At 41.7% G+C, this 15,789-nt stretch overlaps 2 protein-coding genes across 2 annotated transcripts in view; one reads left to right on the top strand and one right to left on the bottom strand.

The window, feature by feature from the left end:
* SYN3 (synapsin III) overlaps positions 1-15,789 on the top strand; it is a 199,298-nt gene that overhangs the window by 68,739 nt on the left and 114,770 nt on the right. The gene's annotated exons all lie outside the window — the stretch shown is intronic.
* TIMP3 (TIMP metallopeptidase inhibitor 3) overlaps positions 5,739-15,789 on the bottom strand; it is a 35,769-nt gene continuing 25,718 nt past the window's right edge. The window contains exons 2-5 of the mRNA XM_071729261.1: positions 14,872-14,954; positions 8,146-8,257; positions 7,338-7,459; positions 5,739-6,713 (exon numbers count right to left, since the gene is read on the bottom strand). Coding sequence (XP_071585362.1) covers positions 6,516-6,713; positions 7,338-7,459; positions 8,146-8,257; positions 14,872-14,954 — 515 coding nt within the window. The 3' untranslated portion in view covers positions 5,739-6,515. The remainder of the gene's footprint in view (positions 6,714-7,337; positions 7,460-8,145; positions 8,258-14,871; positions 14,955-15,789) is intronic.

Genomic DNA, 15,789 nt, shown 5'->3' with positions numbered 1-15,789 from the left:
TCTTGCTTTCCCTGGGCTAAGGCACTGGCTGGTCCTTCACGAGTTTTTGCTCCCAACTTATATCTGTGAATAAGTGGCTCTTTTTACCTAACTGAGGCTTTGATGAGATCCATGACCACCCCCCTCCATGTGAGCCACTGGCTGCCTGAGCTTATTTCCTACACTTGATTGTGAACTCAGTCAGGATCAGCAACCTGAAGGCTGGGGTTGCTGAGATGTCAAATTAGGGCCCTGTTTTTCTCACACACCTTCTCACTGTGGGTCAACCACAGTGCACAGTACAGGGTATGTACCTGATGGTGGATATAGGTACCTCATGGGAGCTGCAAAAATCAAAAAGGAACTCCATGTAGATTTTTGTGCAAAATTCCCCTGGTACTCACAAGGAACCTTAAGACCATGACTTGTTGGTCCTTCATCTCTCTGTTCTCTTCCTGTGCTGTGCAGGTGACAGCACCTGATAGGCACATCACGAAAGGTAAGTACGGTCACGAGTGCTGTGAAGCACTCCAGTTATGCAGTGGTGAAAGTTGTATAATTGTTGAAGTAATGGTCCTCAGAAGTGATATGACAGGTTTGTTGCAGATTTTTAAGTCAAATTAGTTGACTAAATTCTGTTGCACTTAATTCCTGTTGATTTATAAAGAGGGGTTTGTGACATATCTAATGCTTGAGAACAGCTGTGATTCTGCCTGACCATCCCTTCAGGAACAGTATTTTTGGGAGACTGGATTAAGGTTTTCATTACAAAAAACATTAGCTAGCACTTTCAGCATTATTTTCCTGTCTGGAAATCTGATTATTGATTTCTTAGCATTTACCAGCACAGCACTTTGGTTTAGTATAGCACTGATCTTAATTTCACATATTTGTCATCTTTATGACTTGGAAAGGCTATTGCTTACTTCCAAAAGGACTCTTTTTAAACTGCAGATAATCTAATCTGAACACAAACACTATTGTTGATATGGAAGCTTGAGTAATCTGGTTTAAATCAGTCACTTTCTAAACATTTGTACAAGCAACAAACCCAAATGGGCAACTTCAGGGTGCATCTTCACATTAGCCTGGGCTGTGAGAGGCCAACAGGGCAGGTGCTTAAGCCAAGCAAGTAGTCACAACTCTATGAAGCACCTGTGAAAGCTGCTTGGCCATGGTGTATCAGCTTCTCCATGTGTCAGTCAGGAAAATAATGGTGCCCCTTTCCTACTCTTTTCCTCCCTTTCCTGGAGGTGATTTCAAGCTGTACCAGTTAGCACTCATAAAACACACTGTGGTCCTTTGACAGCTGACCCCCTGGGTGTGTTTATAACTTCTGTTATGGTTTTACCTCTTTGCAACGTGATATACTTTAAGCAATGAAGTCCTCACAAAGAGATCCTCATTCTTCTACATCCAAAACTTTCCAAAGCTTACTTTGGATTAAACATAGAACAGATTTCGAAATGTTTCATTCTTTCAACCTTGTAGACAACGGAGATTTTCCTACAGCAAAAGTGAGATACAGGAAATTCCTAACAGTAGATCCATTTCTGTGAGCATTTTAGTGTAGCTGAAAATGCTTTACCAGAAGTTTCGCTCCCTGATAACAGGGCATTTTTAACCAGCCTTAAAGAGTAAACCTAAGGAAAGGACACAAGGTTCTGACATTTCACAGCTGAAAAGCTGGGAGAGATGGATCTTTATTTTTTCCCTCTGCCACGGGCATGTACCTTTCAACCCTCCCCGCAGGGATCAGTTTACTGGAAATAAGAGCAATCTGGCAACTGCTCTTCTGAGGCCCTCCTGGTGCTACCTGACAGCCATCCTGACAGCCTTGCTCTGTAGTGACCCCCTATGGCCAGTTAACAAGCGGGACACATTAACTTCAAAAGGGATTTTTTTTTTTTTTTTGCCTCTCCTTGGGCTTAAAAAGAGGGAGGGACTGCTAGAGGGATGTCTTTGCCAAAGAGCAAGAATTGCCAGAGGTGAAATACCTGCTTTGGGCCCAATAAAATGGTACCGAGAAAGGGGAAGAAATGAATAAATCTGCTTGCAAATCCATGTGTGTACATTTGAAGAGGACAGAAACGAATATAAGTGAAGCAGAGACAGAATGTCTGTGATAGAAATAAAACCACTTTACTGTTTAGAATAAAAGGACACTATAAAAAGTGAACATTATGCAACATTACCTTAAAAGACAATATACATTCACTGAATATAAAATTTATAAATAACATGGAGGAAAACTGTAAACAGTGCTAGAAAATTTAGCAACAAATACATTCCTTCTGGACAAGATTTTTCACACGGGTCTGGTTCCCTCCCCAAGTTTCCATGACTATCAGGAACAGCAGAGTGGCTCTATGAAGGAAGGACAGCATCAGAGAGAAGCAGCAGCCAGTACAGGCAAAGCAGCAGCAAATGTTTAGTGGGTTTTTAAGATTTTTCTCAAGACTGGTAGCCCCGAAGACAACTTATTATAAAAAAAATAAATTAAAAAAAAATTGAGTTCCCTATATTTTTTTTTCTGATTTTCTGAGCCATAAAACACATTGTAAGTGAGGTGTACTTTCAGAGACATCTGAAAGACTGGAAACTTGTTCCCATGAAGGCCTTTACTTCAGTCTTTACTGTAAAAAAGACAACTGTATGTTTCCCATCACCCTGAGGTAATATTTTGCTCCAGCCAAGTATGAATGGGATATGGTGATATATTTAGGTTTTAGAATAGTCCTAAATAAAGGACCATGTGACTCTTCAAAATATGGGAAATTTAGACCTTAAATGGCAGTTTTGTTCCATACACAGGAGAGGGAAAGCCTCCCAGAAGAACACTTTATTCTAGGTACTCCTTGCGCAGATCTCCTCTACCCCCTCCATTTTGGAAAAGGAAAATCAAAACAAATCTTTCCCAAGCCTTCACCCTATTTTTCAATTTATTTTTTTTTTTAATTCTAAAGGGGGTAACACTCTCAAGCAAATCAGGAAAAAAAACGTTTATAAATAAGAAAGGAAACAGGAAGAGTCTAGAAATGAGCTATGCATTTTCAAAAGTACTTTTAATACTCCTGGTATACCTAAAGAACTGGGGAGGGGAGAGGAAGCTCTCATCATGTACGTGTCCAAAGGTCATGCTCACATGAGCTGTGCCATTGAGAGTTCCTCTGACCTTAGGTTATGGGGTGAAGTGAGGAGCACATCAGAGGTGACAGGAAGATACTTGTGCTGCTGCAAGCCCTTGTATGCTCCACAGCCTAACATTCTGGGGAGAACTTCTCATCTGCCTCCTCACATCTCCATGCCTGGTGTTCCCACATCTTGTACGGCCTGCTGTAATGAGGGAGAGAGCTTTGTCCACTGGCAGGCAGAAGTGACTTAGCGAGACACAAGAAAAGAGGACAGAAAGGAAGAAGTCTTTGAGTCTGATTTAGAGCCTGTTCAATCCATTTAATGGCTCCCTCCCACTTCAAGGGAGCCTTAGTCAGGTTCTTAATGCAAGCACAAGCTAAAGCTTAGCCCATGAAATTCATGTCCCTGATAGCATGCACAGAAACAAAATTAAGAAGCCTCCCAAAAGAAATGTATTTTTACTGGATTCTTTCCCCTCCTTTTTAAAAAGCCCACATTTTTAAAAGCCTTAAAAACTCTTTCTTTACACAGCAGGGGGAAAGATTTGCTATCAAACACACACCCCTGCTGGTATAGCTTTCTGCATCTCAGAAATACTTTACCGTCTGTGATACAAAATGGGAATACGCTTCATTTTCTGGTAATGCATCTGCTGTTTTGTTGTTTACAAAGCACATAGCTACATTATATCCTAACTTAGGGACACAAGTCCTCATAGCATTAGAATGCAAATATTTTCACAATAATTTGAGTGCAATACTGTGATGTTTCAGCTAGCTAAATGAATCAGTGACAGGTAAAATAACGCAGAACTGCGGTTTCATGAAAATTCAAATCAACACTTCACTGCATTGCGGGGCATTTTCATTTAGCCTTCCAAAGCCAGGAAAAACGGTGGCAACTCAAAGAGAGGTCAAGCTTGCTGAAGTCTCCTTGAGCTTGAGGAGGGCCATCTCCAGCAATGCCAACTCCACAGGATGCAAATGGCGAGGATGGCGAAGCCGGTTCCACTCTGCCCTCAGTGACCCTCAGAGGTTTTGTCAGCCACGCACAGGTCACGGGGAGTTTGCTCCACTCTGCCCAAAGCCCAACCCTGTGCTCTGCCAAAAAGGGGCAACGTTCTGACCCACTGCTTGATCCTGTGATGGGTGCTGTGAAACACCCTGCTCTCCCTCTCATCTCCAAACCATGATTTATTTAGGAGTAGTCACAGGGAAGAGGACTTCTGAAAAGTGTTCCAAGCCTGAATCACAGGAAAATCCAACAGACTTTCAATGTGTTTTGTGCTGTGTTGCTACTCAGAGCAGCTGAAAAAATATACACAGCTGACCTAAGCACCTCTTACATCAACTCTTTGAAAATGCCCTTTAAAGCTCATGTTGAAAATGAAGCTAGGTTGGTTTTGCTGCAACAATTAATCTGGTAAATGGGGCATTTCAGGGGATGTAGGTCCAGCAGCATTCAAGGTACCTAAAGACACATCAGGATCTGTCTCAGACACCCTTTCCTTCCCACCCGACAAAGGGGCTCCAAACAACTCTCTGGTAATTGAGGTCACTGACTGTAAAATGCTGTATTGCCCCAGGCTGGAAATCACTGCAACACTTTTTCCTGCTGGTGGCAGCTCTGCTTTCTAAGTGGAATGAACTGAAGATATATGGAAACTTAAGATAAATAATCATAATAATACAAAAATGAAGTTAAGCATAATCTTCTCCCTTCCCAAGCCCTCCCCATCCAAAACTCAGTCACCCATTTTGTCAGAACCCCTTCTTCACCATCATTAAAACTTAAAATACTTTTTATTTGATAAGAAAAATTATATTATAGTTTTCTTAATTAAAAAAAAAAAAAAAAAAAAAGAAAACTTCTCCAGTCGACAGCAAAGCACAAGACAGCAAGGCTCCTCCTCCCACATCAGTTCAGGGCATGGTATGAGAGTGCATGCACAGAGCTATGCTTAAACAGTGCATAGAGGGAAACACAGCACTTGACACAGAAGGAATCCTCTGGGCAGATGAAACTTTATGATCCCGGCCAGCACTTATTAGGAGACCACTTTTTCTTGCCTAGCCCCCACACACACTTCCTCTCACTAAACAAACAAATGCAGCTAGTATAGCTGCAGGGGAGGAACCATGGTGCAAGGAGGTACAGAGGAAACAATGACTGTAGCCACTGCAGATACACTGGAGCTTCAATATCTTAAACACAACTCACTGACTCGGAATGTCAATATTTCTGCCTTTAAAACACAATCAAACCATTCTGTTGTTTATAATACCAAAAACAAAATTCCATGTCCTGTCAAAAATAGCTTATGTCATTAAGTGTATATACATCTTAGTTCAGCAAAACACTATTTTGGCAATAGATTTACTTTTTTTATAGTAAGAGCTCTAGTAAGTCTCCCCTTTCCCTCTTCCGTGTGATTGATAGACAGTTGGTATTTCTGCAAGTTTGGTTCAAGGAAGTCACAAGGTGGTTTTGCTGTTGAATCTAAGCTGCAAAATTTCAGGGGCCAATGCTGCTTGAAACAGTATGGCACAGCATTTCATTTGCTCTGCTGTAGGTGGATTCACCTCCCTGAACATAGGGGATGGGGCTTTTGTTTTTTAAACAACAACAACAACAAAGATACAAAATTCTCTCTCTCTTTGTGCTGTTGATTTCACACTGTGACTGAATTAGCTAGGAAAATAAGTCATCAATGCTTTTACCAGATGATGTGGTCAGACACACCAGGTGAATTCTCCCACTGTTGGAGTCACATTGCCAGTCTCTCCCATAGAGGAGGATTTCTTTTGGACGTCATTTTTTCCAGAGTTTAGGCTGGGTTTCTTTTCAGTGTGTTTCATTTGCCAATCTGATTAATGAAACCTGGTTTTCTTCAAATAGATGTGTCTACGTATTTCAGCACTTAGTGCATGAGGAGGGGTGAGGGGAAGCGAGCATATAGAAGAGTACAGTGCCTAACTGGCATAGTTTTTAGATTTTTGTTTTCCTAAAAAAATAGAGATTATATTGCTACAGCTAATGATACGTGTAAGAGAGCAAGAGCTCCAATCTTTTTTTTTTTTTTTTTTTTTTCCTCCCATTTTTCCCTCTGGTGTGCAAAAGTAAGCTCCCAAATGTCGTCTGATCAAAATGAGTGGTATCAAAAAATGGAAAATGTGATTACAAATTCAGTAAGGTAGCACAGATTTTTTTTCTCCTGTTTGTTTTGTTGTTTGGTTGTTTTGGGTTTTTTTCCTTTTCTTTTTTAAGTGTTCGAAGTGCTAAAATTTGCATGAAAACAGGCACTAATTTCATTGTCATCATCATGATCTGGTAAGAGTTAGTGTCCAAAGGAAGATCAGCCACAAGTAAGGGAGAGGGGAGATAAGGAAGGGGTAGTGTGCTCAGGGATCTGTGGCATTAATTATCGTTTTATCTGGAGGTGCCCATCCTCTATACCAGCTGCAGTAACCTTCCACCCTCTGGATGCAGGCATAGTGCTTTGCTTGGTATCCTGAGTGGCCGAAGTTGGAGAGCATGTCTGTCCAAATACACTCATTCTTGGAGGTGGCAAAGCAGGGCAGATAGTAGCAGGGCCTAATCTGCAATTGTAAAGAACAATCAGGTAAGGTGACATGGAAAAACAGCATTATATAAAATGTCTTTTTATCACAGACAAGGGATTTAAAATTCCACTCCCTCAAATCTTGCATATTAACCCAAAATTCAGCCTCCATTCAGAAAGCACAGAAGCATGCTCTTATTTTCACATATACAGGTAATTTCAGAGTCAAAAGGGCTTTTCAGGTGCAGAAAAGTTGAGCTCATGTCTATGTTTTTGCAGGCCTGGGGCCATGAGCAAAAACCTTAGTGCCACTGCCAGGCTGTGAGGTTTTAAGTACTCAAAATGTTTTCACAGGAAAAAAGCTGGACATATCTGGCCAAGCCTCCAATACATGATTTCATTAACCTGCTAAGGCTTCTGCATAGATTCTGCAAGCCTTCTCCAACCCCAATTAACTCCAACAGTGCATTAAAAGGACTCTGCATTTTGATTTTCTCCGGTCTAAACACTAAAGCTGAGCTTTACTTTTTTTTTGCTGTAAAAATTGATTGTTCCGCATTTCTCGCTGGCTGTTCACCAGCAGCATTGGTACTCCTAGCCAGGGGAAACAGAATTCTAGGGCCTGAATGTCTTAACACCACCTAATCAGAGCTGCACATACCTTGCATCCACAGCCCAGATGATAGCGATGATTGAGGCCTTTCCGCTGGGACAGCGTCAGTCGGTCCCATTTCTCGTACCAGTTGCACAGGCCAGTGTACACCTTCCCTTCATACACACGGCCTTTAAAACAGAGACGTGGTCACACGTTAGCACTTCTCAGCTCAAGTGCTTTTCTTGTTTCCTGAGATTGCTAATGACCTCAATATGTTTGGCTCCAGTCATTGCTCAGCAACTGCTTTCGTTTTATTAACTGGTTTGAGGAATCTCTGGCCAGGAGATTACAGAACTTCTGGAAGCTGGGAGTGTCGTGCCAGCTGTAAGCACCAGCAACAACATGCAGGTGAGTATTGCTGTCAAACTCCTCTCAGCAACAGAGAAAAGTGAACTGACAGCTTCACAAGAAACATAACTTGGCAACGTCTACATCTGTCTTCTTGCATCCCCCCACCTAAGCAGCCTGTATTTCTCCAGCTCATTCCAAAAGGGATCTTCCATTTCTGGTGCAGCAGAGTTGCAACCAGTTCCCTGTGACAGACATGCCAGCTCAGGTATGTTTTGACAGCTTTGTACTGTCATACAGCATATTTGTCAAAACATGGCTTAGAATAACAGATACGACAGGAATGAGAGGAAAATCTAGAAAGTGAAATGACTCTCAGCATTAAAGAGTACTGCACACCAAAATACTGTTGGGCCATCACTTGGGAAGTTGCTTATAGAGCTGTCTACACAGCTGTCCACGTCCTTAGGAGGTGTATATATAGAACAGAAGACATTTTGATTATTGTAGGTACATTATCCTTTACCTGTAATCAGATATTGGTACTTGTTGACTTCCAGCTTGACTCCACAAAGGCTCTCAGAGGCTTCTGTGTAGATGTACTGAACATGTGGCATTATCTGGAAGCCCCTGTACATCTAGAGGGAGAATAAAAATGCTTTAAGATAACTTAAGATGATAACTTTTCATTTAGATTCTTTACAATCTACATTCCTAGACTGTGGTGGCAAGCTGTGAGCTTCTGGCATTTACAAGAGTGAAGACAGGCACTAACAGGATTCTGAGGGAAATCTCCCCACCAAATCTGCTGGTAAAGCAGAATATCCACCTGCTACGAAGCCATCACAATTCAGCACAGGGACCACTTTTTCCCACTCACATTAGTTCCAGTGGCACTGAGTAAGCAAAGTGCCAACACTGCAAGCTCTGCCAACATCCTGAACAATTTTCTTCCACTTATATAGCTCATAATTAGGGAGAAATTAAATTAGTTCAAGTTTGGAATCTTTCTCCTTCATGTTACTTAAACAATTTCTTCCAAACCAATGTTTTTTTCTTTTAAACAGTGACCCTTTTTTCCAGTGTTGCTGCTGTAAGGGTTTCAAACCTTTGGCGCTTGATCCAAGTCACCAAGCCAGACACCTTCTTCTCAAACCCCTTACATAGGCAACTTCTGCTGACCTCAGCATGGATTTAGTGTTTCTCTAACTAAATGAATGCAGAAATAGAATTCTAGCACATCTCCTAAATTTAGCCCAGTGCTGATGGGCACCATGGAGAAAAATATCATGTGTACATAATACCTTTATACTCCTTCCCCTTTTTCATAATCTTTCTTACCGTTCAGTTTAATTGAAATATGAACCCACAGATACTCTGTCACTTGGATTCAGTCAGAAATTAGCATGTGTCCCTATCTGACCTGACAGTACAACTGCAATTTAGGAAAACTCATACCCACTTACTAGTAGCATAATGAAGTCTGTGCACAGCAATGCAACAACTGCTGCACGCCAGTAAAAAATAGCCTATTTTTGAAACATTGATGATTATTTTCCTGAAAATTCCATCTTTAAAATTTGGTTATCTTTTCAAAGCATTCAGTCTCTTTTTTTCCTCACCAACTATACTAATTACCAATTTTTAAAAGATAAAGGAAAATGTAAGAGTCAGAGAGAATCACAGTTTTATAGCATTTCCCACACTATCCTTTTCTCTGACAGATTTACTGAGAGCAAAATCCATATTCAGTTTAAAGTTTAACCATAAATATTTAAGTGAGGCAAAATGAGAAAAAAATAATAAATATACAATCCAGAGATGTAGATCCTTGCTGCTCTGTCACCTAAGTTGTGGTATTCTTCTCCAGGTAGCATTCTATTTTTTTAAGTCCTCTATTATTCCAGGGTATTTCACTAGTCCCTCACCTCCTTTAAAAACAACAAAGCCTTTTCTTTCTGAAAGGGTATAAAGCCTATAAATATCTGAAGGGTGGGTGTAAGAAAGATAGAGCCAAGCTCTTTCCAGTGGTACCCAGTGACAGGACAAGGGGCAAGTGACACAAGTTAGAACATGAGAAGTTCCATCTAAACATGAGGAAAATCTTCCTTACTGAAAGGGTGACAATGCACTGGCACAGGCTGCCCAGAAACACTGTGGAGTCCCCTTCTCTGGGGGTATTCAAAACCCACCTGGATGTGTTCCTGTGAAATGTGCTCTACATGACCTTGCTCTAGAAGAGGGGTTGGACTAGATGATCTCTAGAGGTTCCTTCCAGCTGCAGTGATTCTGTGAATCTCTGTTGATTTAATGGATTTTATGGTAGGCCCAGATACCAAACATCAAAATATAAAAAACTACTACTAATTCTGCTTATGCTGGAGGTCAGACTATCTTCTGGGCATCCATGGACTGTCTGCCAGGGTTTTTTGCTCCTTAGTTACGTTACCCCAAACATAACCTTACGATAGTATCACAATTCAGTAATAGCACTGCTGTGTGCAACAAAAGACATGCTCAAGGGTTTGCATTTTCAAGTATTCCCTCTACACTCACCAAATATGCAAGGAAAGCATTTTTTTAAATTAGTCATACTGTATCAACAGAAACTCACAGATCATGTTTGGAATATATCATTGTGTCCATACATAAGCAAAGTCTTTTAGTGAATATAGAAAAGCTGAACCTTGCCTAATCTCTGCTTTATCCCTGCAATTTTCTTGGAATGATCTACTCAGATTTTCCAATTATGCTCAAGATAGCTGGAGATTTAGGTTCTGGCACAAGCACTCTGTCTGTCCTTTCATGAATTATTTAGCCCTCAATAGACTTCTGCTCCTCCTCTGTAGAACAGCCCTGCCTCACTTGCCAAGGCTACTGTGAGGAAAGGCACATAGATTCAAGATCATGCATTCAGGCTTCATTCTAGCTGGTGTCACACCGAGAAGCTATGATAACAGTATCTAACCAGATAAGACTACCTAAGATAACAGCTGGGGCTGCCCAGCCTCTCCAGGGAGCACATTATCTACAGTTCAGAGAGCTGTGTGCTGTGCATGTGCAGAACAAGAGATCTGTCACTCCAGGTAGTGTTGGGCTAATCAAGCAGCTGTGCTACAAGGTCTACACATGCAGAGGCACACTTTGAGGCCACTCTCCCCCTCCCTACAAAGGGCTACAAGGTAGATTAATCAGTTTTCTGAGAAAGTTCTCAGGCCTTTCCTACAGGACCCTTACAGTCATCACTCCTCCCACCTTCTGCACCATCAAGTTCAACATGACAGTCTCTGAAGTAAGTAGTGATGCTGAACTGGTGTTTGGTTTTCAACTCCTGGATCTAACTTGCTGTTCTCATTACCACCAGGGACACCACTGTCAGGGCTACTGAAGGAAGCAAGTTCAGCCTCCCAAAAAGCACTTCAGCTTACCCCTCAGTGACCTTCCGTGGATGCTAGAAATTGTCACACTAGCTGACCCAGTGGTGGGAGCAGACAGGGCCTTCCTCATCCTCTGATGACTAAAGAAAATTCACCATGACCTTGGTTCTCATAAGAGGGAAAAAAAAAATTGGCAAGGGGGAATCTTCTGCAGATGCTCTCTTTCAAAAGAAAAAAACAATACCTTAACCATTATTTTTGGATAGACAAAATATCCTGAAAGTGCTATTAGACCAGTCAGAAGAAAACCAACCATAAAGCTAGGCTCTCTCCTAACTGCTACCCTTGGAGTCCTCCTGTCACCACAAAAGTGTATTTTCAGAAGCATAATGACAGGGAACAAAGTATTAGCAAGCATCACATGGTGGTGTCTGCTACTGCTGCTCTCCAGCTGTGTCAGCATTCCCTTTAGCAGCCCCCATATTGCCTCAGAAATATACATGCAAATCCTATGGTGGTTCCTGCTGCATGATAAACTTCACCTTGTGATACAATATTCCTCCCTCTCACCAGCCCATATGAGGTCACAGTATTTACCAAGGCTTGGAGTCATCTCTCCTAACCTTCAGCTACCTAAAATTTAGGCACTCCATATGCATTAGACACCCTCTCCAGTCAAACACCAAGAACAGGCACCTCCAGAACAGTTCAGCCCATCCTAAAATAGCTGTCTACAACTGGTGGGCTGAATTACACTTCGGTGGTTGCTGTCTCTCTCCATTGACAATCAAGAGATCAGAAAAGACTCAGCACCTTATTTTAGTCTGTCTAAAATTAAACTAAATTAATCCCACCCCACTTCTTTCCTCTTGGGACTATCAGGTTTCACCCCCTAGACTCATTTTACAGATTAGCAACAACCCAAGGAAAGCCTCTTTGCTTCTGACAGCCTGTGCAGAGTGCTGCCACGGTCAACCACAACTGTTTGTGAACATGGAGCAGAAATATCTTATCTCCTTGTTTCCTTTGCAGTTTCCTGAAATAGGTTTGGGCCATTCTCAGAATGCACTGTAGCATCACAGAACATTCAGGAGTTAGATCAGTCCAGTGCAGGTTACTGACACATGATCCTGAAATACTCTTCAATTATTTGAGAAAGCAGTGGGGAAAGGCAGAGGGTGCTTGAAAAATCACAAGGCCTTTTCAGACAACAAGACTGAATGCTAGAAAGCCTGGTATTGTTCTGTTCTTGAGAGCTGACCTTGTGCTCCAGTTCCAGCCCTAATCTGGTTTAGTTATGACATTCAGCAACAAGTGAGAGCAAGAATCAGTCACGGCAAACTCCAGAGAACCCAGGAAAGAAATGCAAAGATTGATTGTTGTCTTTTAGGGCTTCCCAATGCTTTCCACAGGCAATTTAGTACACACTGACAGACTCAGTAGCTTGTTTATTTTTCATCTGCAGGTCCAGACGGTTTTATAGGTGGCCAAAAACACTAACATATTAGTTTTATCTTCAGAGTTGTTCCCATGCAACTGTGCAGAGCCACAGGCCTCAAGTTTTCTTTTCAGAAGGACAGCCAGCTTTCATTGGGATGAGCAATGGAGAAATTTGCTGAATCATTGTGAGCCCCCCTACTGCATGGAGCTGAATCCCTCTTTATACTGAAGTCTCTACGCTTAGCAAAAACACAGACTTCAAAGAAAACCCTTGGTTTGTTTGTTTATCAAGAAGTATGTCCTCCAGACATTCCAGTTTTACTCAGCACTTTGACTGCTTGAGGTTCCTTCCTGCCAAAGGTCACAGTTAAATGTGCACTGGAACATCTCACCAGCCCACCATCTATGTAGCAGGCATAGAGGCAGTGTGACCAATGCACTAGATCCCCTTCAAAATAATTCTTGCTTTTGTTGGACGTGTAGCTTCCTAATGAAACACTGTGGAACTGCCCTTGCAAAAACACAATTATTTTCTCTTGTGGTCTTGGCACCAGGATGTTACAGATTACTGCAGTAGCTGCTGTAAACATCCTGGCCTTGTGCTGCAGAATAACCCAAAAAAACCCAAACAAACCAAAACAAACCCACAAAACAAAAAACAGGGCAGGGTGTCTCATTTAAAGACTGATATGATGGTGTCTCTTGACAGTAGAGTGGCTGCTGCTTCATTCAGCCTGCTCACCTTGCCTGGGCTTATGCTCCTCCCATACCAAGAGACACATAGAGGTCTTTCCTATTTGTAGAAGGGACTCTGCTTCAGGCTCCTTCACTAGAGAAGGAATGCTTAATGTGGTTCCAGAGACCTCTGACACTGCAGCTCACTGGCTAACAGAAGGCTCCATCATTAGTCAGGAGCATGGGCATCAATTCATTTTGGGGAAAACTGTTATTCTAGATCACCACTGGACCTTGCTCATGGTCATATGTTAGAAAGGAAGCACCAAACTCTTGGAATAGTAGCAGGGAAAGTGGGGATCTTGGGCAGATGAGGATAAAAATCAGAGAAAGAAAAGTTGTTGAAGCCACTGCAGCATGTGGATGTTAAGTAGTTTTGTGAAGTGGGATACATTGGCTGAGGTGGAGTGACAAAGCTGGCCAAGGACAGCACAGAGTGCTGCAAGCCTGATGAAGCCAGGGACAGCCACCAAAAAGTTAAAATAAAATTTAAAAAATAAAGGTGTGGCAGCATTGTCTCACTGTTGCCAACACAGCCAGTTGCCTTCCTTACAAGTTAAGCAACAAATGTATGTTTCCTTTTGAAACTTAAAGAAAAACTTTCAAGATGAAAGAAATTGGTAATCATAGCACCTCACACCCTCTTATTCACCATTCCACCCCAGTGGCAGAGCCATGCCAGGACCAGATCTGGCTGCGTGTGCAGTTTTGCGACAGCTTCTGAAACGGGCTTTGCATCTCCTCCTCCTGGCTTTCATGCTTGGCTATAAACTGCTTTATAAAGGGAGTTACTGTTATGAGGCAGGCAAGTGACTGGGTTTTTTCTGAACCTTTACTTTGTTTAATATGTTTCAGATTTCTGCAGTCTCTGCCAAGCTTTTCCATTCCCTTTCTTTTCTTTCTTTCTTTTTTTTTTTTTTTTTTTAATAAGACATAAACCAGTCTTATGACTGGAATGGCACAGCCAAGAAAAACAATCTAGGGCTGATTTTTAGCATTACATAACAGGGGATCAGTTTAAGGAAAAAAAAAAACAAAACAACAAAAACTAGAGTCCAAAGCAGCAGGTTGAGTGCAGTCTGTGCAGCAAAGAATTAGAAAGCAACTAGAGAATCCAAGCCACTGGTATAGACAATCTACTTCATCTCAGCTCACAGTCAATACTTTATAGCTCTAAGTTGATGATATGTGAAAGCTACAGTGTTTGGTTTAGCTTTATATGAAGAGTTCACTATACAAGTTTTGGTTGTTCTGTATGTGGAAAAAAAAATTCCATGATTCTAACTGGTGGAATGCAGGGAAAGGAGATATGGAATAATACTCTTCCCAAGGCTAGCAGAGCCCCTATCACCACCACATTTTGAATTTGATGAAAGTGCTGCATGGGAAAACTTGCGTTTCCATTTTCTAACAATGTGTATGTTGAACAGAAATGGGACTCCAGTATCTAGAGAAGCCTATCTGGGATCTTTTACTACCAGAAGTTTTAAAAATAAAGGAAGAATGCAGGTATTAAGCACGGGGTGCCAGGAACAACCTCTTCCTGCTCCTTCCCCCTCTCCAGGCAAATTTCTACCACATTCTGGCTGACCAATACAAAAAGTTGAGGTGCTGTTACTTTAAGTATGCAAACTCTATTTGTTGTTACATATAAATTAGAATCATATCTAGAATTCTATGTGGAATGTCTGCAAATGTACCTTCATCTGCTTGACTGTGTATCGCATCGTTCCAAATGGTCCGTCTTTCATGAGCTTCTTCCCCACAACTTTAGCTCGGATCACTGTCATGAGAGAGCAGAAACACAACAAATTGTATAAAACTTCACACAACATTTAGGCTAGACCCTCCATTTCAAATAAGCCACTTAGAAAAATTATTCTGTAAAAGGAAACAAAACTCCAGGCCAACTTTCCTCTCAATTTATTCTAAATCTCATACACAAAGCATGTAAAATGGGATGCCAAAGCAAGTATTTATTTAGAAATCCACTTGTCTGTGAAGAAGAGGCATTATTTATGTTGAGATCTCACTGAAATCTGCAAAGCTGACTACAGCTAGGACCAAGCCGGGTTAAAACCTTTGCACCAAGCCACTGGGATGAAGCTTGTAGCTAAGGTCTTAACTTTCAACATACAAAATCATGTTCAACAAGTTACTACTTTGAAATTGGTCTTCAGGTACCCCATGCAGCTTCTGTTTCCCAATAACCAGAAAAATACAGCAGAGTGCACTGCAATATCCTATTTCCAGACACTTGCTACGGCTGCCACCTTTCAGATACCACAGAACTCTCAACAAGTGGCTACTGTGCAAAACCAGATTGTTCAGCAAACACCAAATCTTCAGTGAAAGCTGCCAGGCCAGCCAGAAGCCATCTGGAAGACACACTAAAGGTGACCCATCAGACCACATGTACACTGCCCTTTATGGATGCCAAGGGGCAGTGTGTAAGCACACAGTATCCACCCTGACACAGACACCTCTATTGTACCAGAGACACAACACAGCAATGCCAACTGAGCCCAAGCTATGATAGATAAGGGTGTTGAAGTCACTCAGATGGATCTAGTGGGTTGTTTACAGTCAGTGCTTAATTATGAGTTCTCCTGCTCCTG

This window comes from Heliangelus exortis, chromosome 1, assembly GCF_036169615.1.
Source record: "Heliangelus exortis chromosome 1, bHelExo1.hap1, whole genome shotgun sequence".
NCBI lineage: Eukaryota > Metazoa > Chordata > Aves > Apodiformes > Trochilidae > Heliangelus > Heliangelus exortis.
Note: the sequence above shows the minus strand (reverse complement) of the source record. Positions and strands in the feature narration are given on the sequence as shown.